Source organism: Leptonotus elevatus, chromosome 6 (genome assembly GCF_054856555.1).
Source record: "Leptonotus elevatus isolate MCC_2025b chromosome 6, RoL_Lele_1.0, whole genome shotgun sequence".
Lineage (NCBI taxonomy): Eukaryota > Metazoa > Chordata > Actinopteri > Syngnathiformes > Syngnathidae > Leptonotus > Leptonotus elevatus.
The window spans coordinates 11,342,893-11,370,655 of record NC_141244.1 but is presented as its reverse complement, the minus strand read 5'-3'; the positions used below and the strand labels follow the sequence as shown (position 1 = coordinate 11,370,655).

At 38.0% G+C, this 27,763-nt stretch overlaps 1 protein-coding gene across 1 annotated transcript in view; it reads right to left on the bottom strand.

Annotated features, from left to right (window-relative positions):
• Positions 1–27,763, bottom strand: part of dnah5 (dynein, axonemal, heavy chain 5) — a 93,553-nt gene that overhangs the window by 16,179 nt on the left and 49,611 nt on the right. Inside the window, exons 58-79 of the mRNA XM_086079430.1 lie at positions 27,562–27,734; positions 27,325–27,455; positions 23,591–23,744; positions 20,917–21,184; positions 20,549–20,672; positions 19,746–19,853; positions 19,056–19,170; positions 18,681–18,857; positions 16,156–16,359; positions 13,793–13,972; positions 12,018–12,155; positions 10,959–11,094; positions 10,604–10,785; positions 10,367–10,501; positions 9,008–9,163; positions 8,667–8,849; positions 8,344–8,448; positions 7,072–7,210; positions 6,572–6,686; positions 4,750–4,940; positions 3,105–3,226; positions 379–528 (exon numbers count right to left, since the gene is read on the bottom strand). Coding sequence (XP_085935556.1) covers positions 379–528; positions 3,105–3,226; positions 4,750–4,940; positions 6,572–6,686; positions 7,072–7,210; positions 8,344–8,448; positions 8,667–8,849; positions 9,008–9,163; positions 10,367–10,501; positions 10,604–10,785; positions 10,959–11,094; positions 12,018–12,155; positions 13,793–13,972; positions 16,156–16,359; positions 18,681–18,857; positions 19,056–19,170; positions 19,746–19,853; positions 20,549–20,672; positions 20,917–21,184; positions 23,591–23,744; positions 27,325–27,455; positions 27,562–27,734 — 3,386 coding nt within the window. The remainder of the gene's footprint in view (positions 1–378; positions 529–3,104; positions 3,227–4,749; positions 4,941–6,571; positions 6,687–7,071; positions 7,211–8,343; positions 8,449–8,666; positions 8,850–9,007; positions 9,164–10,366; positions 10,502–10,603; positions 10,786–10,958; positions 11,095–12,017; positions 12,156–13,792; positions 13,973–16,155; positions 16,360–18,680; positions 18,858–19,055; positions 19,171–19,745; positions 19,854–20,548; positions 20,673–20,916; positions 21,185–23,590; positions 23,745–27,324; positions 27,456–27,561; positions 27,735–27,763) is intronic.

Sequence of the window (27,763 nt, the reverse complement as noted above, 5' to 3'; positions counted from 1 at the left end):
TGTCCATTAGCCAGTACAGCGACTCGAGCTCAAAAAGACTGTGAAAGGCAGATGCTTCATCAGATATTGTATATGCCGCTCTTAATTTTGCGTTGACCTGGGGACATATTAATGTCAATTATGAGCTTTTTAAAATGCAAGTTAAACCAGAAAAACAATTTTTTATTCAGTTTCCAGCTCTGGGCTGTGTTTAAATTAACCATCTGCCATTTGGGTCTTGTATCTGCTTTACTAGTCTGTTGTGCTCTGTTAATTACGAAGGGCTGGTCCGAGCAAAAAACAAAACAAAAAAAATCCAGGGCCCAGATTGCAACAATTGTTTTTAGGGTACAGCCCTATAAAATACAATTTTAGTCAAAATATCACGTCATTTCTAACCTGTGCAATAGTTCGGTCGGGACACCAGCAGCGAATAAGAAGCAGGCGCCTAAAACAGTCCAGTGCCTGATCGTAGGAATTTGGGACCTTTTCCTCCTCTGGTGCTTCCTTATCAAACCACACCTTCCACTGCTTCTCATTGTGATTTATCTGTGAGGAAAAGATTAAAAGCGAGACAAATAAAAAATAGCAAATATTTGACATATATTTTAATATTAACTCATTTGCTCCCAAAAACATATAAATACGTTCTATTTTAAATATCAGGGTTCCAACAATGCTTTTTTTTATGCTAGAGCATACAGAAGGCTTTGATGCAGCCTCTGAACTGAAGAGAACGGTTGAGGAAATGGTAGTTATATAAAAAGCCAGCAGGTAGCAGTAGAGTATAAGAGATCAGCCAGGGCCACGTTTCAAAAAGCTCTTTTCCCCACAGTTTCAAACAGATTTGTGAATAATGATGAAACTTATCTATATTCTAATACTAATTGCTGCAAAACAGAAACAGATACAAATATACTTTTTTGTCCGATGAAAGAAGAGACTAATCTTTTGGTTGGTTCCATGTTTTTTTTAGCAATAGAATACAATATTCTGTGGGTCTTGCAAAATCTGTCAAAATCCAGTAAAACAGCCGGGAGCAAAGGGGGTTGCTTCAGTGAAAATGGCTGGGAGTGAATGAATCAAAAAGCCATTTCAGTTTTGGTTAATCAAGCTCAAATGATCAGAATTAGCATTCAAATAAAGAGAGGAGCCATCGGAAGTTTCTATTAAATGATGATATATATTCCTTGTGCACACCTCGCGTCACTAACACGTCACTAATTGTCCAAATTGCTCTAATGTGTTTTGGGAACATAATGAACATGAGCCTTTCTGCACCAATCCTCAGCAGGTTTTGCTACTGATCATTCTGCTTTTCCAGTAAAAATCTTTCTTTGAATATGATAAATTGACAGTTAAAAAAAATATATATGTGTATCGTGCTTTAACTACACCATATTGTGTCCAAAGTGCTTCACAACGGCTCACATTTTACCCATTCACACACCAGCGGTCGGTTGCTGCCCTGCAGGGCGCGGTCAGATCCACTAGGAGCAAATCAAGGTTCAGAGTCTTGCTCAAGGACATGGTCGCCAGGGGTGCGGATCGAACCCACAACCTCATGGATGTGAGACGACCACTCTACCACTGAGCCATGCCGCCCCACAATAAATACTAATTACACAGATCTATGTCCAGAGGTACCTTGACTTACAAGTTTAATTTGTTCAGTGACTAAGCTCATTACTCAATTTACTCGCATATCAAATCAATTTTCAGATTCTGAAAACTGTTTTTATCCCAAGGGTTTCCCTATTGAAATAAATGGAAACACCATTAATTAATTAATTAATTAATTATGTTTCTCAGTCGCTTTGGCACATTTCTCAGATCACAATTGAAATTGTCAGAACCACGTGTTCAGTATTCACAATCACATCATGGTGCCACTTATACACATTAAAAATGAACGGGTTACAAATGCTTTGGCATATCCATCCCAAAAGTTGTTTCCGAGATTATCAATTGCTGTTGCCATCTTGATCCAAAAGTATTAAACTGGGTTTCTGTTGAATAGTCTCACCCCTCACAGCATTTACGTATTAGGTAAGTGCGCAGCCGCACCTCGACTCTGGAACAGGCTCCCAGCCCAGAGGCCAGAGGGCCACCCAGAGCCTGGACTCTTTTAAATCAGGCCTGAAAACCTTTTTTATTTAGAAAGGCCTATAACATTTAATAATGAACACAATTTTAATTGTTTCTCTCTCTCTGTAGCACTTTGAGATTATATTGATGAAAAGTGCATTACAAATTGAATTTATCATTATTATTATTATTATTATTATTATTATTATTATTATTATTATTATTATTATTATTATTATTATCATTATTATTTGATCATTGCATGCCTTTACATACAAAATGGTTGAACAAGTTGTTATAATATGTCAAACATGAGACTTTCCATTACAGTTTTTTTCCCAGCTGAATCTGGACTTTCTCTAACAAAGCAAAATGTGTGAAGCATTCGATCAACAAGTTATCTAAAAACGCTCAGCGTAAGAGAAGATATTTGTTGATGTGGATGAATTTGTGGGCCGGTAGTTGCTTGTGTATTTAACTTTTACTATTTTACTTCGTATGTATTTAAGCACACTATCAATGTTCTTGATATGTTTTCCCAGCTTTTGTGAATTAAAAATAACTTCATAATCCACACTTGTATTTTTTTTTTGGTGCCAGTTCTACAGTAAAGCGCAGCTTTACAGTTGGCGTAGTGTGTTTAGAACTGATTTTGTTCGAAGTTTGAGCTAGACAAGGCCTCAGATGGTTTGGACTTTCTCTTTCACTCAGGAAATGACAGACAGCACAATCTTGGAGGCTAATTTCATTAAACAAAGAACTGTTAATCCACCGCTTCATGTTAATCATCAAGTCAGGAGTACGCACGTGGAATTGAGTGAGTGTGCTCACATGCTTTTCAAAAACTAATTGAAGTTTCTCCGAACTAAGCTCATTTTACAGAGCACTGACTTTCTCACGCCATATGGGAGCTACCTGGCTGTCAGTCACCCATGTGTGTGTATGTGTTTGTGCATAAACAGACGTTTGACTTGCTTCTAGGAGCAAATAACGTTTTGGAAAAATATCCATAGGAACCATAAACGCGTGTGTTGTACCTGATCCAGTACATCAGAGAACTCCCAGTGTTTGCTGAGGGCCACAAGATTGAGCCAGGTCATGTCAAGTATCCATTTTGCAGGTTTGGGAGGGCACGCCTTTAGGTCCAGGGATGCACCTCCTGAATGTTACACAAAGTCACAAAAATGTATTCCGTCATGAAACATTCACTTGCTTATTGTCAAAGGAGCAACCAAAAAGCGGTTGGAACTAACCAGTGGATTTCGCTAAACATCCAACTGCCTGCCAGTGTGTTTTTTAGTCATGCCACTGTTTTGTCTAATGAGATCAAATGGATCAAATTATACCTTATTGTAAAAATGAATTCATACTGAGTCACCGTTCAACAGGTCTGAACTGGCAGATGGTGGATCTGCATGCATGTCGACTGTGTAAGCTTTGGCCTTTTAAATAGTCCACGCCTGATTTCTTTCGTTTTTTTGCATTGAGAAGCAATTGGCTTTGGTCCCAATATGTTTTAAACATTTATGGGTAGCCACTAAATGTAACATTTAAATAAATATAATTTCTCATTTTAGTTTAACCTTGTCAAGGAGCCTTTAGGATCTTTTCACAGTTGTTGCTTTTATCTGTTGCAAGCTGGCACCATGAATACATGTTTTTTTCTGTAGGGCTGGCATCTACTGGGATTTGCAGTTGCGAGGTCACGTCAAATTCAACTCAATGTACTTTTATTAGGGGACTAAATATGATTGGAATAAAATCCACATTTTCGCTCTGTTAAGAGTTGCTCTTAACTCATTCACTCCCAGCCATTTTCACTGAAGCAACCCCCTTCGCGCCCGGTTGTTATACTGGATTTTGACTGATTTTGCAAGGCCCACACAATATTGTGTTCTTTTTTTTTAAGAATAAAAAATAATAATAATTAAAAATAATAATAATAATAAAAAAACACACAAAAAAACAATATTGTGTTCTATTACTATAAACTCATGAAATCTACCAAAAAGAAAGATTAGAGTCTCTTCTTTCATTTGTGTCTGTTTCCGTTGTGCAGCAATTAACATTAGCATTATAGCTAAGTTTCATCATAATTCACATTCCTGTTAAAAACACTGTCAAAAAGAGCTTGTTGCAACATGGCCCTGGCTGATCTTTTATACTGTGCCGCCACCTGCTGGCCGTTTTTTTTTGTAATAACTACAATTGCTTTAAGCCACCTCTGCATGTCAGAAGCTGCATCAAAGCCTTATGTATGCTCTTGCGTTAAAAAATAAAAATAAAAATAAAAATACACGTATAAATACGTTTTTTGGAGTGAATGACAGAGTATTAAAAACGTATTTACATGTTTTGGGGTTTGAATCAGTTAATAAAGATCATACAGACTCTTTGCATACAATTGCAAGAAAAACTATGTCAACACTTTGGAATAACTGATTTTTGCATTAACTAGTCCAGGGGTGAACCGGTAAAGCCTCTTGTGCATTTGTCACTCCTACATTTAACTGGAGTTTAATTGGTGCAAATCTGAATGCATCTGAAAGCGCATGGCTTTTTGGATATTTTCATTTAAAAACAATAAATAGACATTCTTAACTATGTCCAATTAACATAGCATACATACATACAAAGTGCACATTTAAATACAAGTGATTTGCTCACATATCTGACTTTCACCTTTGATAAGCGTGAGAAATTCCTCGTGCTTGACCTTACTGCATTGCATGTCGATCTTCAGCGTCAAGAGCAGAGTAAAGAGAAACTTGTGTTTCTCGTACAAGCCCCGCGCTGCATACTTGTACACCTTGAAGGTCATGAACTCGATAATGTTGGCGATGCGCTTGCTGGTGATGGGACTTTTGAAGGACCTGTAACGTACATGGAAACATACAATAGGTAACATTGTTGTAATATTCAATATGATCATGCTGATGAATTCATAAACAAACTCCACATTCATAGTACAATATGAATATCAAGATCGCCTGGTGAGTCTGAATTACTTCTAAACTTTCTTTAATTGATGTTCGGTGTTTGTGTTTATTGTTAGAAATTAGGTTTTGGACATGTATAAATTAAAAAGTGTTGGACCTAAAATTGAACCTTGGGGAACACCACAAGCCACCTTATGAGCTCCTCACAAGGAGACTTCACCAATGGTGACAAGAAAAATCCCTGCCAGTGAGGTAATTAAAAACCATACTTGTGAGTCCGATCATTTTGTGCAGCCTGTTTAAAATAATATTGTGGTCTACTGTATCAAAGGCTGCACTCAGATCCACTAAGACCAGGACAGAGAGTTTTCTCATGTCCAAATCTAATATTTAAAACTCTGATCAGTCCTGTGTCAGTACTGCGATTTTCTCCAAAACCCTGAATGAAATACTTTATGCAAACCACAGGTATTCAAGAAATTATTGAACTGGTTAAAAACAAAAATGTAACTTTAAAAAGGCTGATTGGTCGGTCTGTTGTCAGCTGTGCAGTGTCTAAATTATTTCTCTTCAGAAGGGGCCCGACAATGGCCATCGTGCACATAAATGGAAAGAACTCTTTCTTTCCTTTAGTCTAGTCCCAGATTAGAATTGTCATTTTAGAAGAGACTTGAATAAAAACGAATGAGCTGCCTGTGCTATTTTTGGAATTCACATTTTCAATAGGCTGATACATCACTGCTACTGCACCTTGGAAATAGTGCAAAAATGCCAGTGGCAATATAGAAAACAAATCCTTGATTGAGTTTGCAAAACAAACTAGCGTCTGGGCTAACAAAAGTTGGATCGGATCCATAACATAAAAACAGAAACTCTATAACTGCTAAATGATGAATACTTTTTAAATTGAAGAAGGGAATAGTAAATACTAGGGGTGTCATAATTAGTGTGTTCATTTTTAGTTAATTTAAAGTTCCTTTAACGGCACTAATAAAAAAAAAGAGGTGATTAATGACCGCCTCTTACTTGGAAAGCCTGTACTAGAAGAATTCGAGTCACAACAAGTATTAAATTGAATAATAATGCATATATTCGTGGATACTGGGGTCAAGTTGTATTTTACAGTTTTAAAAATGTGCAGAATTTCACAAGTTAATTTATTTTAGATAGCTCTTAATATAAAAAGAAAAATGCAGTGAGCTGTCACCAACGTCTTTAAAATGCAAAAATGACCTCAACACAAATCAATATCACACTCGTTTTTTTTACAGTACAGCACATCTTTTACATTTTAACTCAATGTTATGAATTATTATAAAATTAGTGCATCAATGACTAAAATATGCAGCCATATTTTATTATTATCTTTTAGTTAACATTTTTTTCCACTTTTATGTTAACAAGAGTATGAAAAATATTTTATTGTACATTTAGAAAAGATATAAAATGTGCGATTCATTGTGAGTTAACTATTGAAGTCATGCGATTAATTACGATTGACACCCGTGATAAATACTAAATCAGTTAACGAGAGGGTATTACCCAGAAATGTGTCGGGTTCTCACCTCGCCAGAGAAAGGTCAAAAAGTCCCAGGAACTGTCTCAGGGAAGTCTGATACATTACATTCACCATGCTCATTTCTGTGATAAGGAAATACAAAATGCTGCCCCTGGTGGCCACTGAAAGCAGAGAGACGAGTAATCATTACAAAATACATTGTGGCTTCTGGGTTGTGAGGACATTATCAAGGCTTCTGACAGACCACTGCATCCCACATTAACATTATCTTAGAGTAATTGAAGATGTACAATTGGCTGTAGGTGTGAATGGTTGTATAGTATTGTATGTCTCTAGTGCCATCCCTTGATTGGCTGGTGGTCAGTCCAGGGCGCACCCTGCCTCTTGCCTTAAGTCAGCTGGGATAGGCTCGAGCCCCCCATTTGACCCTTCCCTGATCTTCCCGGCCTTGAGGGTATAGAGAATGGATGGACAAAAACGGGCTGTAACACATTCAGTGACAGGGGAAACATTGCCCCAAAGGACGTAAACTCTGCTATGACCTACCAGGTCGATACTCCTCCCTGGCAGCATTGATTTGAACCTCGGTGTCAGCTGCAATCTGTAGTTTCTGATTGACCTCTTCAGCTGTGCACTTGGTGTTGGCAAGAACAGCAATCAGACTTTCATCATCCACTAGTGAGCCCTACAAATAGAAATACAGTATTCATGAGAGGAAGTCAGAAAATGAAAGCGTAAACATGGAATTGCTATCGTAGCACACCAGTACTGGAAATGTAAAAGGAATATTTACATTTTCACTGAGCGACATCGTTAACCTTGCAAAAAGGGGTATGCAAACAATGATCTATTGATCTATTATAAGTAGGGGTGTCAAAATGAGTGCATTCATTTGAAATGAATTTAAATGTATTTTAACGCCACTCATTGTTTTAACGCGCCATTAATGACCACCCCTTACATGGAAAGCAGTCGCAACACACGAGACACGTCCACGTCAAAATTTAGCAGTATTAAATGTAATAATAATACATATATTTGTGGAGACTGGGGTCAAGTTGTATTTTACAATTTTAAAAATGTGCAGAATTTCACAAGTTACTTCATATTAAAGATTAGATAGCTCTTAATATGAAAATAAAAATGCAGTTATGCCATCTAGTGGCAGAAAAATGACCTCAACACAAATCACTATCATATCTTTTAAATTTGATTCAATTTGATGAATTATGAAATTACTGTACCACTGACAAAAAGATGCAGTCATATTTCTATGAATTTTTTTACGTTTTTTTTTTTTTACTTTAATGTTAACAAGAGTATGAAAACTTGGAAAAATATATAATATATAAATATTTCATTGTACATTTAGAACAGATATAAAACTGTATATATTAGTTAACTATTGAAGTCATGTAATTAATTGACACCCCTAATATTCACCAATATAATGAACTTTGTCCTAATTTTGTGCTACTTTTAACTGTGTCATTTGTAGAAAGACAAATGTCACAAAAACACTTTCAAGGTCATGGAAATTAATTGAGAACAAGAGTGTGAAAACTTTGACAAATTGTACACTTCATTGTACATTTAGAACAGGCATAAAATTTGCGATTAATCGCGAGTTAACTATTGAACTTGTGCGATTAATTACGATTAAAATTTGTAACCCCTAATTATAAGCACACACACATAAAAATACACATAAATTGCAATGGTAATGACTAAATGGAATCATGTTTTAGTTTCATGCTCTCATTTATGTTCATTGGCTTTTTAGTGGTTTCCCAGTAAACATGGAGCGTATTCCCTTACTTGCGTACTAGTCAGTCGGCAGAGGAGGCTGTCTTCAAGCTCCTTCATCTTCCGCTTGTTAGATGTAACATCCTCTAAGAGGTCTGTCCTCTCCTTCTCCAGTTCCTGATGGCATCAAACATTGTTATCTTCATACTTAATGGCTTTAAGAAGTCTGTGCACTTGACAAAAGCCATTTTTTTGAGGTTTCATTAAAGCAGTGGTTCTTAACCCTGTGGGAGGTACTGAATGACTGGAGTCAGCACTTAATAAACCCTATGGAAGCGCTGCCCGATAACCAACAATTAGAACCGTCTGTGCAAGCGTATTTAAAGGAATTTCACCTGCTTTTCTTTGAGGATGACTCGGCCTAGAAGCTGGTCCTCCAGTCCTCTCATTGTAACGGTGAAGTCAATGATGGAGGTACGAGCACTGATCTCAGGGGTGTATGCTGGGTTAGGCAGCTTGGTGGTTACATACAGCCTGAAGCCCTTCATAACATCCACCTCCTTGTCTCCAATTTTGACCTGGGAAATAAGACAGAAGGGGGGGGTAAGGATTCTGTGCAAATTCTTTCACACCATAAGCAGGCTTACTTGTGTATTCTGACTCAAGTTTGCAGGAACATACAAGGGCCAGCAAAACCAGGAAGCTCAATGTCTAAGTGGTCGATTCCAGTTATTACCTTGTAAGTGGATCCGGTCTTGATGAAGTTTTTCTCAAGAATGTTATCGAGGGCAGGGTCCAACTCCTCCCCGATGTCCTCAATCAAGAGGGGCCGCCCAAGAGACAAACTGTCTTCTAGGTGGTTCTTGAAGTATTTATGATTCAGGGAGGTGATCTGAGAAAATGAGAATATATTTAGTAGGGCTGGGTATCGATTCTAATTCCCTCAATTGATTCGATTTTGATTCACAAGAGTTTAGTTCGATTTGATTTTTAAAAAAAATCAGATTCGATTTGCTTCAGTTCAATCCAATCCAAATCCCAATGTCAATTTTGCGGAGGCAGTAACTGGTCAAATGATTTAGTTTGTTAATGAAAGTAACACTTGATATAATAATTACAATGTTACCCAAATATTGTCAGCAGCAAGGATGAGATGAAAATACTTTCATAATTCAAATTCAATAATTGTAAATATGAGTTAAAAAGATTCAGATTGTTTTAAAGTGCAATAAGTCACGTCTTTCATAATTGTAAGGTAATGATTTTAAATTTGTAAATCCATGTGACCAGTAAATGTCAAGAAAATGGTAAGATAAAAAAAAAATTGCCTTTAAAATTCTATTTTCTAATGACTTTATAGGAAAAATATTAAAATAATGCATTCATGGTTTTATGAATCGATACAGGGCTTGAAAAGGAAAATCGATTCGATATCGATTATTCGATTTTTTTAAAACTAAGCCCTAATATTTTGTAATAAATCATTATTATTTGACATGAGTATCAACCTTTGTTAAAAAAAATAAAACAGCCAACCACGGTCTGCACAAACAAAGCATCCCTTTTTGGGATGTGTCACTTTTTAGAAACATCAGAACAGGGATCAGTATTAATTTAATGATGCCGCACTGTCTACAATAAATTGCGTTTCAAACTTAAATCAACACGGCCTTAATTCAGCCCAGAGACCGGGCCAAGCAGGAAAGAACAGCTAATTGTACCGCTGCTGAAGTCTGAAGCAGTAAAGTATTATGCTGAAGGCTGAACAAAAGCATTTTCAAATGCAAGAAGGCAAAAACTAAGAGCACAATGCCATTATTGTGTGAATGCTGCTCTACACCATTTTTAATCAAGCCTCTACTGCGGGCCAAGCACTGCAATTACTGAGACAAAGTTTTTAAAAGATGTTTGTTACCATGGCCACGCAATTCAACACCCCCGCAAAACAATGAATGAACTCCCACTAAAAATAGGTAGCAAATTGTTGTTGCTCTTTTCTTAGGGTGACCAGATGTCCCGATTTCACCGGATCCTGTCCGATTTTGCCAAACAAATTGTTTTGTCTTTTGTTAAGATTCAGATTCCACAAACAAACCTGCAGCTCATTCCTGGCCTCTTTGTTCTTAATCCAGATTTTTCCTTGTGTTTGAGGATCAACAAGGAGAGGGAAGCGTGCAGCTTTGGTGACAATGATGCCATTCTGAATAGACAGGTCATCATTAGGGAGTCCCTGTACAAAGATAGGATCAGTGACAAACACATTTTAATACTTTGTAATCACGCAAAGAATGAAATGTTACATACATTTGTTGAGTTGAGTTGGACTACTGACCTGTAGATTCCACTCACTGACAGTGGGCGCATCAATCAGCAGTTCGGTCAGATTAAGATTGCTGCCAAACGGGATTTGACGCTGCTTCAGTTCATTTTGCCAATCGCTGAGTAGGAGGTTACGGAACTCCTGGTTGAACGGACCCGAGTAAGACAAGAACGCCGTTGCAAGCAATATGTCACCTGGAGCAAAAAGACACAGACGTTAAATGCATATATACATTTTCAGGGTCACAGGGAAGCTGACGTCTAGTGCACAGTACTATTTATTGCTCGTGAACGATAACGTTGATAAATCGTCTCGTGCATCAGTCAATATAGCTTGAAAAAAAAAATACATTCACTGTGAAACCAACCAACGAGACGTTTGGTCTGAGCAGCAAACTCTTTGCTCTGTTCTGTCCATCTCTCCTTTTCGCCGGCTAAGCCACTGATCAGACTGGAGGCGGTCTGCATCTTGTACCTGCAGCGCTCCGCATCCTCAAGTAGTGTCTGAAATGGAGTTAGGGCACAGACACAGGTCAGTAGATCTGTTTGGAAGAACACTCAAATCAAACAGTCCAAGTGCTGTACATTTAAACAATTGGCAAAAATCACAAGTTCATAACATCATTGAAACTGATGATCCTTAATTCCAGGACTACAGGATGTATTCACCGGTTCTTAACTCATTCACTCCAAGCCATTTTCACAGAAGCAACCCCCTTCGCTCCTGGATTTTGACTGATTATGCAAGGCCCACAGAATATTGTGTTCTATTGCTATAAAAACATGGAACCTACCAAAAGAAAGATTAGAGTCCCTTCTTTCATCAGGAAAAAAAAAGTATATTTCTATCTGTTTTCCGTTTTGCAGCAGTTAGCATTGGAATATAGCTTAAAAGTTTCATCACTGTTCACAAATCTGTTTAAAAAGAGCTTTTTGCAACATGGCCCTGTTTGATCTCGTATACTCTGCTGCCACCTGCTGGCTGTTTTTGTAATTACTGCCATTGCTTCCCCCGTGCTCTGCCATTCAAGTCTGCATCAAAGCATTCTGTATGCTCTAGCAAAAAGACACAAACAAACATAAAAAACGTATAAATATGTCTTTGGGATACTTAAAACATTTAAAATAGAACGCATGTATACATTTTTGGTAGCAAATGAGTAAATGACCGTGAAGCTCAGTTGTAAAAAAGAAAATAACAAATGTGTTCTTTCCTGTAATTATAAAAAAAAAAGAAAAAAAAAAGCCATCAATCCATTTTGTGTCCTCACTTAGCCTCCCCTTTCCCCCTTCTACTTAGTGTAGACACACAGATACTGCCACACATCTTCACCACTCACACGCTGCATCAAACATCTCACCAAGGGCGCCAAATTGGGTCGGACCAATCGTGTCCCTATTCTGAGGATTCAAATGAAGCCGCTGACCTGTTTCTCCATCATGGCCTTCTCATACTCGCTCTGTACCACATCCAGCTCCGCCTGCTTGGCGTCCAGCTCAGCCTGAGCTTTCTGAAAGTCAGTGTGAGCGATGGCCAGACGATTCTCCTGCACTGCCAAGTTAGCCTTTAAAAAGAGAGGAAAATAAAAAATGATTTGTACTGACTTTATTCCACACAAAACGTTGAAAAGGTAGATGGAGTGTGAAAGAAACAGCATATGAGAACAAAACAAAAACAGATTGAGCGCAGAACTGGTCATCTACTCCCGATAAATCTCGAACGGACACAAATGATCCCTCGTAATGTCATTGTAACTTGCACAAAAGTGAAAGTGTATTCAGGATGATAAAATATCTTTACGCACTGTCAAGACTGTCGACTGAAAATGACATCATAGTCGCTCAGCGATCAGGTAACAACCAATCGTGGCTCACCTGTTTTCTGAGTTAGGTCATGTGACATTTGGCAAGGTGAGCCAAATTTGTAAAAAAAAAAATCCAAATCCAATAGTTTACAAAATTTGCAATAGAGATGAATTATTCCATTTTGTGATGATACGCCCTGTTTTGCCATCGATGGCTGCAGGTGATCTCGCTACATTACTTGGCCTAGCTGTGCTGCAGGGAATTTGGGGTGCTCAGTAGTCGACTTGTGGCTGTTGTGATGGTACATCGTGGGATTTCTCAATTATTGTAATCCCTTCATACTAGCCATGTCGAGCAAAAAAAGAAAGTGCTCGGACGAAAATGTGTAATGTGAATTCACATGTATAATGGAACACACTGTATGGTGTTCCACAGGGTTCAATTCTGGAGCCTCTGCTGTTTTTTGTTTTGTTTTTCAATACAAGAATACAACACTTTCTGAATTTAAGGTGAAGAGTGCCATATTGCATCTATGGCTCTCTCTCTCTGTTCTTTTTGTTTACCAGTAAACCCTATACCTGTCTTGAATTTGAAAAAAATAAAAAATAATTCTATTTTATTGATAAATAAAGAAGAGTTCAGTAACTCCAACAAGGTTAAGAGGCACTGTGTTAAACAGTGTACTGTAAATCCTACAGAGACCATTTTGTGTGATGTAAAGTATATTTACAGATACTAATCTGATGATGACCCACTAATAAAGTCTAACATTCATTTTGATGAATGTTCTGTGTTCAATTTTTGAGTAATTCATAATCAAAGAAGTATGGCTGGTTTGAAGCCTATACCGGCTGACTTTGGATGAGCGACAGGGTGCACCTTGGTGGTCACCAGGCGATACTAAATTAAAAAAAATAGCATTTAATTGTGGGATCAGTACTGAACTCACAGCTTGTACCTCATGTACTGTGTGAAAATGTTTCAGCAGGTTTCTGGTGAAACGTGTGTGACTATAATGTTATTCAGAGTTTCGCCTGGGGAGATCGCATTTTCAGGTCTGCGCTAAATGGATTCAATTCAAATGGGAGATGGAAAGTTGCATTGAGAATGGCTTCATTCTTGCTTTCTGTTTCAGGGACGCATAATCTGCAACAAAGCAGCCAAGATGTTGGGGATATGAATGAGTTTTTTCATATGAAAGCGGGGCTGCGTTGTAGCCTGTGGCTTTGCTTTCCGCTAAAGTTTGTTATGTGTATTTATGAGTTAGCAGGAGAGGAGGGAGACAAGGGATTTCGAAGCACGTGTGTCCTTGACGTATTTCTTACAATATTTGTAATAAACGTCACATCAAGGTGATTTCTAATTTGTCAAACAATCATGCTGTGCTATACATTACCTTTAAGGGCAAGACTTCCTTGTTGATGGAAAAGAAAGTGGCCATGGCTTTGGTCCAGGACGCGAGGCCGGCTACATTGCCACACACTCTTTTAGCTGTTTCAATGTTGTAGTCAGGCATGTCAAAATAGGGCTGCAGGAGCTCCACCATCTCTTCATTAATAGTGTCTTTGGGGAATTGCTGCAAGGGAGAGGGAGGGGCCGGGTCAGAACGAGAAAGGATAAGGAGGAGGCACATGTGGAAATAAAGAACAAATACGGCAGGTGGGGTTAGAAAGCAAGCCCAAGAGAAAGAGGAGGCTTTACATAGAGGCTCAGAGGTTGCAAGCTCCCATGCGCTAATGAGGAGAGAGAAGGTAAGCGCCGTAGAGCTGGCACATCATGGAAACAATGCAACAGTGATGGAGAGCTAGATAGGAGGAGGAAACAGAATGAGGACACAGAGCAAACCTGTGTATCAAATGATCCTCATTTTGTTTTCTATTGCTGAAAATTGCCGATCTTTGGGTTACAATCAAAATAGATTGCTGTCAGACATATCAGCTATTTAGATGCAAAGAATTAAGACCATCCCATTCAAGTTAAAATGTTCCAAAGTACTCTAATCTCGAGCAGAGGTGCCCAAGTCCGGTCCTCGAAAGCGCCTATCCAGCCTGTTTTCCATGTCTCCCTCCTCCAACGCATCTGAATCCAATGATCAGCTCATCAGCAAGCTTGGCAGAAGCCTGATAACGATCCTGATCCGAAACCAGGTGTGTTGGTGAAGAGAAACATGGAAAACAGGCTGGATAGCAGCTCTGGAGGACCGGGCTTGGGCAACTCTGATCTAGAGAATCTAAATTGCCCGTTGGAGTGAATATGAGTGTGAATAGTTGTAGTGTATTGTAAACGTCTTTAGTTCACTCAGCATAAGTGGTACACAATGTCAATTGAACAATTGAATACAAATGTTTTGAAATTTGAACAAAAGCAAAATCAAACAGTCCAAGAGCCGATTGGGTTCCACTCTATTCATGTTTTGTTGACAGTATTGTGGCAGCACTTGGCAACTTGGTATAAAATCCTACAAGATTCTTGAGAACACACACTGAAACCCTGTAAAGGACATGCATTCACAAAAATATTATTATGTTATGTTGTAAATCCATCTTCCTGAGGCTTGTGACCTTCTGAGGCATACTTGACTCATTGAGCCATTTTCAGCAGTAAAAAGTTAATATTTTGTCCAGAATTAATTTGATAACTTCATTATTTTTCATGTACAATTAATACCTTTAAAAACACATTTTCCACTTGCTGTCGACTGAAGATGACATCACCTGTGCTGAGGAAATAGGTAACAACCAATCACCTGTTTTCTGGGTTTGGTCAGCAAACTGAGCCGTGATTGGTTGTTATCTATTTCCTCAGCACAGGTGATGTCATTTTCAGTCGACAGCAAGTGGAACGATTGGTTTTTAACTCATTCACTGCCATAAATTCGTTAAAAAAATATATATATTAAAAATTAGGGCTGACAGGCAATCATTTTTTTAAAATTGTAATTAATTGCATGACTTCACTAGTTAACTCACGATTAATCACAAATTTTATATCTGTCCTAAATGTACAATGGATTTTTTTGGGGGGGTTTTATATTCTTGTTAACAAAAGTGGAAAAAAAAAAGTTAAACTAATAGAAATAGTTCAAATGAATTGTTGACGTTTATAGCCGTCAATGGCAATGAATAAAAAAAAAAGAAGATTATTACAAATTCGGGGTGTCAGGCGATTAAAACTTTTAATCGTAATTAATCGCATGACTTCACCAGTTAACTCACGATTAATCACAAATTTTATATCTGTTCTAAATGTACAATAACAAATTCTAGGTGTTCATACTCTTGTTAACAAAAGTGGAAAAAAATGTTAAACAAATAGAAATAGATCAAATTAATTTTTGACGTTTATAGCCGTCAATGGCAGTGAATGAATTAAAAAAAAGAAAATATCATTAAAAACTTGGGGCTTCAGGCGATTAAAATCTTTATCGTAATTAATCGCATGACTTCACTAGTTAAGTCATCATTAATCACAACATTTATATCTGTTCTCAATGTACAATAAAAAAAATTCTAGGTTTTCATACTCTTGTTAACAAGTGGAATTTTTTTTTTTTGAATTTTTGACGTTTACAGCCGTCAATAGCAGTGAATGAGTTAAAGGGATTAATTGTTCATGAAAAAGAATGAAGTTATCACATTAATTATAGACAAAATATCATCTTCTTATTGCTGAGAATGGCTCGGAGTCAAGTATCCCTTTCAGCAAACTTGCTTGCTGCTACCAGGAACTCACTTGGCTGCCTATATTTGCAACGGTTACCTGTAGGCTGCCCAGAAAATTTCCAGCCGTTATGAGTTTGAGAGACTCCTGCCACGATGGAGTGTTGCAGTTCTTCTCCGGGTCGAGCTTTACAGGGTTAACGCGCCTTTGGAAGAGCAGCAGCACGCAGTCCATAATCCTCATGATGAGGTGTGGGGGACGCCCAAGCGTGCGGACGGTGGCAATGTCAGATGGCTTGATTGTCTGAGTTGAAAGAAGAGTTGCATCAAAACTAGATATTAACTCGTCTGGGCTAATATCAAAGTACAGTTTATGAGGGGAGCTTTCTTTGGAACGTTATAATAATTTTTTAAAAATCAATTTTTTTGATTTGCACATTCCATTTCATTGATGTCAATTCTACAATACATTTCCATATCCAATATTCATTCATGTTAATCCCAAATATTCCTTGTTACTCCATCCCAAACTGTGTCCTCGTGAGACTGTGTACACTAGAGCACAACAAGCTGGAATAGAAAATGACTTCCCCAAACCAAAGGAAGCTCAGAACAGTGAATACATATTCTACAAATTGAGGAAGCTATCTGTGTATGAATAATTGTTTGGGGCGAATTACAGACAGACAAACAAATGAGCCAAGGTTAGATTTGCTTCCCATGTCCTTTTTCTCTTGAGTAAAATTCCCACACATTTTTTACATTTCAGTGTTAAGAGTCGAGAATGCATAAGCACTAAAGAGAGAAGACTAAAAAGGGCAATACACAGCATGTAAGTAAAGACAACAACTATGAAGAGAGACATAGAATTATTTTAAGAGACCGAGACAGAAGGAGCTAAAAATCAAAGCAACCCACTGAGAGCGACCTTTCGAGACCCTTCCTTCTCATCTTGTCTGCCTTTCTTTTTTTTTCGGATTTCTGCTCACTGCACAGTTTGAGGTTTTATCGTAATCATCTCCAGTGCAAAACATCAAACAAAAGTGAGCCTATCCAAATGATGCATAAAATCATATTTATTCCTATTATGGGTGTTTTATAGCTAACTAAGCATTATTCGTGAAATATGCTTTTGTTTATCATACTAATCATACTAAAGATAGATCAAACTCAGAATTATGTGGAAATATCCATGCTTAAGTGGGACGTCTGTTATGTACAGTATTTCTGATTGACACCTGAGAGTTTCATACGATAAAAACACATTTGAATATGCCTATGCAAGCTATTATTCATTTTACATGCAAAATTATATCAAATTATCCAATAGCATGTTTATTTTTTATTTTTCCATACTTCATTAGAAGTGAAGTCAACCCCAAGCGTAAATGCTTTTAAATTCATCTTAAAAACTATGCTTTTTATTTCTTTACTTTGTTTTTAAATGTCTTTAACTCTTTTGTTTTTAAATGTCTTTAACTCTTTTGTTTTTAAATGTGGTACTTTTGTTAATGTGAAGTGCACTGAAATGCACTAAATAAAGCTGCCTTGCCCCTAGTGTACATTAAAAATTCTCTTACAATTCCAAACTGTTAATATGTTTGACTTTATAGAGCACTTCTGACATATGCAGTGAATAAAACATATATCAAATTAATAAATAACACATTTATGCATATGACGAGTGTTATAGAGAATTGAATATCTTTCCTGCCAGCTGGACAGTTCCGATACCGATAATATTCAAAATAGTAGCAATACTTAAAACATTTTTTTTTTCATGTATCTGGTAATTTAAAAAAGTTTTGTACATTCCAAATCATAGCTTACCAAACAATACAAAACATCATAATTATTTATTTATTTATTTATTTCAAGCTGAAAGCATATTGACGTAGCAGTTAGACACGTTTTATAACGCTGGGTGATTGAAATGAAATATTTCATCCAATAAATGAATGAGACTGAGTGACTGATGACATTATGCTGCTGTGTTTACGCACTACGCACTTTAGACTGCCAGAAGAAAACGAAGTTCCTTTCCATTGTGTCTGTATTTTGCTGTTAGATAACAAGTCACATTTGGCCTTATCTCAGGTGCAGAACAGCTGTAGCCTTGCCAAATACGGCAAATCACGAGTCAATTTTTCATCTTCAAAACTTGAAAAGAATGGCGCACACTGTCCTATTAGGATGTCGTTTCCCATCCACCGCAGCAAGATAAAAAAAAAATAATCAGGGACCTGACATTGCTGATTTGCATGCAACCATCCACCCAGGAGCCATGCTTTAATTACTATACAGCTTCTCAGCCAAATGCACCGCACTAACTATAGACGCACCCGCTGTCACACAAAAACCCTCCAGGGTAGCAGGAATGGAGGCAAAACCTGCACTGCCACGAAATGGCACTCTATCCCAAAGATCCTTTTTAAACTGTCGTTTAAGGCATAGCCAAGCATTTAGGATTAGTCTGACTGCATTTACCTGACACAGCAAGAATAGGAAGTATTATGATGGGAGTTCGATAAAACATCTCACACAGGCAGTTTACTGACTTTTTAGACCTTTATCCTAAAGGTACATTTTAGTGGGAGAGGATATTCTGTTTGTCCAAAACCGTACCTGCAGCGCTGCCTCAGCTTCCTCCAACGCAGGCTTAGCAGCTTTAAGTTTCTTCTCAGCAATGGCCTTGTCAGATGAGATCAGGTCTAAAATGGCCTCTGCTTTGTCCTTGACTTTCTGAACCTCAACTTTTACTCGCTCAGCTGCCTGGGCTTTGACTGTCACCTCTTTCAGCACCTTTGGGAGACAAGTGTTATATTGTGCAAAAAAGCGTATGAACTCAATGAAATGAAAGTGACAAACTCTCTCACACTGATGAAACGATTCGTGTAAAATGAACACGCCATAGTAAAAACACATCCATTTATGTGAAATTAGTCATCAGGGAAGGAAAAGGGTGACTACGCAAACTCACAAACAGTTTCTAAAACTTACCATATCAGCCTTTTCATTGGCCACCTGTAGCTCTTTCTCTTTTGCCTCCAGTTCTTTGCTGAGTGCTGCAACTGACTCTGAAGCTTCCTTTAGCTTCTGGAGGCCTGTGTTCATCCTAAATTGAAGTATTGTCAAACAACGTAACACGAACCATACAGACTTTATTTTCACAGTCTTAGAGCATGTTGTATACCAAAAAATACATGAAGACCAGACACATGATTGGCTGAATAGGCTACTAGGACAATATCAATCATTTTGCTGGCATCAGAAAGTCAATATTGTCTAATCAATAATCACAACCTTTTTGGCTACCTCATACTTCAGATATTTATCTTAAAGGATCTTTGTGCAGTTTGTCACTTTTTTACTCGCGACTGCCACCTCTGGCCTAAAGCTTAACTGCAGCATCTGCGTCAGGGTCGTTCATGGTGCGCGTGCGAGTACGTGCACGAGCGACAGCCATAGTTGACAAAAGACATTACCTCAAATGAGGTCAGAAAAACTCCGCCCCTCCCCTCCCCAAAGAAGCTGTGGAGTGTGCAGGGTCTGCACACTACTGTAAAGGGAATATAAAGCTGATAGGTGCAATGGGCATTGGTGAAGCATGCATGATGTAGAAAAAGCTTTAACAACGCACCTTTAAAGCAATTTCAATATTAACCGTATTTGATTGTGTTGTTGGTGTACCTGTTAGCCAGTGTCTTAACTTCAGATCTCTTTTCCTCATAGATGTTCTTGTAGCCCTGAATGAAGGACAGGTAGGACTTGGGTGTGACATGGGTGGAGCGTCGATATCTGCAATAAATAAAAAAAAACTAAAAAAACTGTACATCACTTGATGTTCAACTCACTACATTTTGTTCATATATTTCCTTATATTTTGGTGTCCATAACATGTAAACCACAGCATCCTTCATCTGCTTAACTGATTCATTCCCAGCTATTTTTACTGACGCATCCCTCTTCGCTCCCGGCTGTTTTACTGGATTTTGACTGATTTTGCAAGTCCCACAGAATATTATGTTCTGTTGCTAAAAAACAAAAACACAAAAAAACTACTACAAAAAGAAAGATTAGAGTCTCTTCTTTCATCAGGAAAAAAATTATAATTGTATTTGTTTCCGTTTTGCAGCAATTAGCATTAGAATATAGCAAAGTTTAATCTTTATTCACATTCCTGTTGAAAACACTGGCAAAAAGAGCTTGTTACAACATGGCCCTGGCTGATCTCTTATAGTCTTCTGCCACCTGCTGGCAGTTTTATGTAATAACGACCATTGCTTTAAGCCACTTCTTCATGTCAGAAGCTGCATCAAAGCCTTCTGTATGCTCTTGCATTAAAACACACACAAAAAAATGTATAAGTACGTTTTGGGGCGTGAAGGACAAATTATTCAAAAACTTATTTACACGTTGTTGGGTTTGAATGTGTTAATATGATGTTGTGTTTTATTATTGTTAACATCCACAGAGGCTTTAAAATACTGTACCTCTGGAAGTAATCCACACACTTCTCAGCCACTCCATCCTGGAAAGAGCCCATGCATTGGACAACCTCACTCTTGACTTGAGGTGAGCAGTCAATATCAAACGCTGACACAAAGTGCTCTGAAACTGAAAAAACACAAAATACAGAAAGCGAGAATTACAGAAAGTGCATTGAAATAAATCATACAGATTTTTTTAGCATGCATTCAGTCTTAATGGAAATATTTAAACGCCTGAGCAACAGCAAACCAACAAAAGGGCCAAGTGACTATTATTACACAATTTGTGGGTTAAAGCTAAAGAAAAAGAGCATTATTTTGAACTAATTAAAAAAACATTAGCTAGGAAGTACACAAGTATTCACATGCACCTGCAACAAGCGCATCTTTCGGCCATCGTCTGAACCAGTCCATTGTACAACCAGATATCAGTGCCGGGAATTTTAGAGCCCTGTTGCGGAACTTTTCCCCAACGGGTGAAAAGCACAGGACAACGTGAAGGTTGTGTCGAACTCGTGACATGAAGTAGTCATACAAGTTTTCGTTGGTGGGCGGCCGTTTCGGAAACTCTCGCTTCATGATCGGGACGAGGTCACTGAGGATCTCGTCTATTTCGTCCCGAGCAAACAGGTTCGACACCTGAGGACAGAAATGCACAAAATCACACCACTGATTTTGTCATACGTATCCTTTATTGTGCAAAAATGTGTGCTTTATAAACTACATGCAAGATTAAGATTAAAATGCAGCTCTTGCTTTTGCTACCCTAAAATCCTAGTAAAACATGTTAAAAATGACCAGTGTTAAAAAGTGAAATCTAAAAAAATTGTTTTGAATGCAAATCCCTGAACAGTGATTCTTTGATTCAAACACAGTACCTGCTGCCTCCTAATAGGTCGGCTTTGTCCATAGTTAACTACCGGGGTGATGCCCTTGCTTTTTGCACCTTTTCACTCTGGTACATGCTCACTAATGAGACAGTCTGTGTTTGTGTTTGTGTGTGTGTGTGAGACCATCTCCCGGCATACCATCTGCTAGCCAACAATGACAACAAGCCTACATTCAGTAAAATTGCTCTCCTCCCTTTTGCTTCTCATCACCATCTCAGTCACCTTTCTCACACATACCCCATCAAATTCTCTCTATCTCTATCATGCCACCATTAAAAAAAAAAAACACTGCAAACACACATACAGTGCCCCCTGATTCCCATCTCAATTCCGCCCTCTCCGTTAGGTAAGCAAGGAGTAGAGAAAGAAGCAGACACAAAGAGGGTTATGAAAAAAATGATGATTGGACTAATCTATGAACTTTTTTTTGGCTGTAGACTGAAAACTTTGGGTTCTGGATCTGGAACATAACATATTTGCAAAACAACAACACATTTATAGTTTGAGCAAAAGTATTGGGAAAAAAGACAGATCTTTCACTTCTTTCCACTGATGAACTCCTTTGTGGTTTCAGCTGTGTGTTTTGTGTCTGTATCTTGCTGCCTCTTCTGTCAGCTTGGTTGCAAGCTTTCGTTAAATTGGCAGACCAATCTGCCAGTTCTGTAGACTTTGGAGTTAATTTTGCTGCTGCTATATTATAAGTGTACCCGAGAAGAAGCCCAAGCGCCGACATTACCTACACAGTGTTTCACAGATAATCATTTATGGTTTGACAGATGAGAAGATCTTGGTCAAAACGTAGCCTTAAATCAAAGTTAATGTTTGTCTCATCAGACCACAACACATTCTCCCTGGATTTTTGATGGTTGAATTTGAGCATTTTGGCAAAATGCAGTCTGACTTTCCTATTATTTGTGCTAATTAATGGTTTGCTTCTTCCAGTGCATAACCTTGAAGATTCACAATGAAATGCGTCGGTAAATGTGATACGCCATGATTGCCGTGTATGTTACTACAGAGCATAATAATCCAATTCAACGTGGCTTTAAGAAATAAGGTAGAACTTGCCTCATCTTATCGCTTTATGAGGGATAAGCTGCATGGTGTTGGAATACTTTGCAAAATTTGACAACTGGTGAGTACCCATAATTAATTCCATTATTATCTCCTATGAACCATATAATCAAATAATTTTGTTATAGTTTGAACTTGGGGAATAATTAAATTTTATTATGGGTATTCTGTAATACTTGAATGGCTTTCAGAGAGGGGTGGGGGATAGGGGGGGAGAGGGAGAGAGAGACACAGAGACAGAGACAGAGACAGAGACAGAGACAGAGACAGAGACAGAGACAGAGACAGAGACAGAGACAGAGACAGAGACAGAGACAGAGACAGAGACAGAGAGACATTTCACATTTTTGGGATAAACACCATTATAACTCAAGCACCAACAGGGAACTAAAGATGTGAGAAAAGAAGAAAGAAGAGAATGTTGAACTTGTTGGTGGAAATGGACAAGGAAGCAAAAGTAAGATGGGTAATGAAAGAAAATTTGTGAAAGAACAAAGAGAAAGGAGAACCAGATGATGAGAGGTAAATGGAAGGTAAATTACCCATAACAGAGAGGTAGGGAATCATAGACGTTTGGAGGAAGACAAACATATGTGAGCGATGGATGAAAGAACAAACCAATAACGATAACACAGAGGAGAGCAGAGGAGTACTCTAGAAATGCTCTTTTTGCTTTTAACCCCATGAAAAGGATTGTACGCATTACAGAGAGTAGTGCCGGGCACTGAATCAGACAAATGTGTTAACATAGGCACTTGACCTTGAAGCTACCTGCTGCGTTTACTACTGAAGGGGGAAAACATGCATTTGGGCACTTTCAACTGACATCCTTATTGCAGATCTTTGGTCCTTTCTCAAAATTGTGCTAAATGTAAAAGATGATTGTACGTTCGAGCTGCACAATTTAATACTAACATGTTCAGGGGAACCTTGCCCAAAACACTCAATACACACTTCAATATTTTAATTGTGAAGAATAAAGAGATTGTTGTGTCATTGTGCTTCCTAGATATGATTTGAATGAAAGAGTCATCACAAGTTCCATTCATATGTCTACGTTTTTGAAGCGCGTGCTCCTCACCTCTCCAGATGACAAAACGTTGTTCATGTACTCAAGGAAGGACTCTTCTTTGATTTCGTTATCAGTGAAGAGGAAGGTGAGGCCTTTTCCGAGCAAACCTGCTGTCTTGTACAAACCTTTCAGGTCATCCATCAAGTTGGTGGTGTTGTAGGAACTGGAAAAGAATTGTCGCAAGTTAACCACCTCACGATATTAATAAGAATTTATTTGCAACGCACTTTAGATTTCAAAGAAATCTCAAAACAGAGAGTTTAAAAACTACATTCAAAACAGTGGTTCGAAACCCCGGTAGTTCAGTGAGTCAGTCTCAGGGGTTCAGCGGAGGACACACACACACCGACTCAAATGATTCGCGATGATACTTGGCCATCATTGGCTGCAGGTGATCACGCTATATTGGCCTATCTGTGCTGCAGGGAATTTGGTGCGCTCAGTAGTCAACTTCTGACTGTCGTGATGTTACGTCTTTTTTATTTTAATCCCTTCATATTATGTCAAGCAAAGAAAGAAAGTGGTCGAAAGAATATGCGCAATATGAATTCACATGAATAACGGAATGTATGGTGTTCCACAGGGTTTAATTCCGGGGCCTCTGCTGTATTCATTGTATATGCTGCCCCTGGGTTCCATTTTTTATTTTTTTTACTGCGGTTTTGGAGTGATGGATGTCAGTGTCCTAACTGCATGATTTTCAATGCCAAGTTGAGTAATTCTATTCCAGCACAACTAGCTATCTAGCAAAACTAAAGGAGCACTTCCTTTAAAATGCATGGAAATGGAAGAACACAATTCAAAAGTGAATTCAAAGTGAAGAGATTCGATGAAAAGACTACTTTGCCTGTTCATTTTGTTCACCGGTAAACCCTATACCCACATCCTCAATTTGAAAAAATATATATAATAACAATTACTTTTCAATGAAGAAGGGTTCGGTGAAAGCGCATAAAACACTGGTGTTGTTTAGTAACTCCAACAACATAGTTTAAGAAACATCTACCTAATTAGTTGAGAGCACCTAATTAAAAACACCTATTTACTTTAACACTTTAAAAAGTTCCCTGAGCCTTTAAATGAAATGAAGCTGACATGTCTCCACAATCATGGCGACTTGATTGTTCTTCAAATGATCATCATTGTCACCTTCCGCAAGAGTTGAAACCCGCAAAATATTCTTGCTTAAGGAAGAGGCTGTTCTCAATGTTCTGTATCCAAGCAAGTTAATGTTTACAATTTGGGGGACCTTTGTGAAGAATGGACTGAGGCAGAAGTGGCTGTATCAAAAGCCGCACTGTGATAAACATAATCTGAAGGAATTTGGTGAAGTGGTGTATTCCTGGTATTGAGCCGCTCATGAACCGTAGACAACTTTAGAAGTGTCTTACTTTTGCTAAGGACAAAACAACTATAAAATTTAAATAAATAATGATAAATACAATAAGTGTACTGTGTTGCTCAATGGTCCCATTAGCATACAGTGTAACAATAAAATTAGCTTTCCATTTGTGAATCAAGGACAGACTGTTTTCTGAAGTCCAAAGTCAAAGCAGCTGTCAACCAGTAAAGGTTAGAGTACGTAATGCTTGCCTTCTGCTGGCAAGCATTAGGGAGATGCTTATTTGATGACCCTACTGCAAAAAACGACCAAAATTGTGTTATCTATCAAAGTAAGCAGGGCTTCTAACACCTCAGTCGTGTCACAGGCTGATCATGTTTATGCCACAACGTTCTGTACTGCTGAAGCAATTCATGCAAAACAAGTGCTCATTAAATATTGATTGCATATAAATGAACATACTTTCATTTCTGCATCATTGGTTTATATTTAATATTTATATTATGGTATGTATATTATATTTCCACATCAATCGGCCATCTGTCAATGTGTATTGAGTGCTGTCTGTCTTGGCTGAGAAAGAGGGGAGGGGTTTGGGGGAACCGCTATGCTGAAAGTATAAGACGACTACAATTGGGAGGGATCGACACACTGGCAAGGGGAACTTCTCTCTTGTCTGTAACTTGTCTGTGTCCAGAAATTTCTGTAAAATAAATCCTTCGAAGGACCTGTTCACCGATCTCAAGTCTGTATTCAGAAAATCAACATTCCGAACACGCGGAAAACTTAAGGATCGTTTTCTAACAGTGTCAAGATTGCCTCAAATTCTGTTATATACATTAATAAGTGTCTGTGCAGATACAAACACAAGGTGCCATTACTTAGTTCTTTGTTTTGTTTGTTCATGTTAAATGTCTTCAAGAGATATTCAGTGTGTTGGAAATATAAAATTTTCATTTCCATGTGCAGTATGTGGGGCTGTTTCATTTTCTGCTTGTGCAACTTGTTTGTGTGTGAATTCCGACAAATTACAGAGACAGAGCTGAAACATCAACTGAGAGAGGGAGGTGGCGAGAGACCATCAAAACAAGCAAGCATACAAAGCATAACGAGAACAAAAGTTTTTGCAAAGACACAGACAGCGAAAAAGAGAGAGACTGACAGGAATGATGAGAAAGCAGAGTAGACAATAAGATTTGGAGACAAGTTATTGACTTTCTGGCTTGCCCCACACGGGCCGAAGAAGGAACACAAGAATCACTCATTAGTACTAAGCAGCCAAACATCACTCTGCAAGGGGAACTAGAAAGGAAATCCAACGGTGACAAATGCACATAGACCAGGGTTAGAAAGATATTCAGGCAAAAAATAGGCAGGAACAATGAGGCAAGAGGAAGAAAGCAGAGATAAAAGACAGTTGAAAATGAAATGTTTACCTAAACCCCAATGAAATGAAAAAGGCTCACAGGTGACAATGGAATTTTTTCACAGAGAACGCAAGAACAAGGTTAAGAAGACTTTCAAGCAGTTCCATTCAATTCCTTCTAAATTTGAAGGACTGCATTTGAATCCAATCTTGCATAGCAGCTCTGGAATGATGCAACTTAAATTGCTTTGTCGCACAAAACAAAAAGAAGTCACTGCACATTTCGGAGAGTTGAACTACTCTAATTTGCTTTGTAAGTGTCCGTAGGTGTGAATGCGAGGAGTCAATGATAAAATGGGGGTTCACAGTATGGGCTCTTTGTGCTGGCAAAAAGTGGCTCAGTCTTTTCTCGTTTTGAAAAATCCCATTATTCTAAACGCATACCTCCTCTTATGACTGTGTTTTGGGTTGGATCATGGAGTCATTGAATTGTTATGTTCTTGTATTATGTTGTTCCTTATGATGATGATGGTGACGATGATGCAGTTGCTATGTGAGGTATTAGTTATATGTTGTCTAGTCATTTGTATTTTTTAGTTGTTATACAGTTGCTATGTAAGGTATTAAGTCTTATTTTGTCTGTTTTTTTTTACTTTGTAGTTACTATACAGTTGCTATGAGAAGTATTAGTCTTATTTTGTCTAGTCTTTTTTTAATTTTGTAGTTGCTATACAGTTGCTATGTGAAATATTAGTCTTCTTTTGTCCAGTCATTTTTTTTTCATTTTGTAGTTGCTATACGGTTGCTATGTGAAGTATTATTGTTTATTATTATTATTATTTCCGTGATGATAATGTTGTCAGTTGCTATCCTATTAGTCAGTCTTGTTTAGTCTAGTTTGTCTAGGCACTCTTATTTTAGCATTAAGGCTTTTATTCTGTTATACAGAATTGTGCTTTTCCCTAGCAAGAGTTACCGAACGACGCTTTTGTAAGTACAGTACATTTAATGCATAGCAAAATAATAGTAGCCTACCGTGTAAGAGTGATCTGGAAAATCTTGTACCCGGCGATGAATGAGGCCAGTCTCGTCAAGCTCTGTTTTCCTGAACCTCCAACACCAACCAACAAGGCATTACCTCCAGGAGTCCGGATTATCCTTGAGACCTTACACAAATACAAACACACACAAAACATGATTAATTAAAAAGACAACAAAAAAAGACAAAAAAAATTGCGATAAATGTATAGTTAAGCATGAGGCTTACATTACCTTGACCAAATGTATCATTGCATCCTGAAAGAAGACCATGTCCATGCCAGTACCCCTGACACTCTCATTGTAAAGACCCAGGAACATGTTCAGTCTCCCCTTTAAGCTCTCAAACGCCTCAATGGCCTCATACACTTTGGGTAAATCCATATCAGAATCTTCGGCCTCCTCTCCTATGATGAAAATGTTTCATATTAGGACC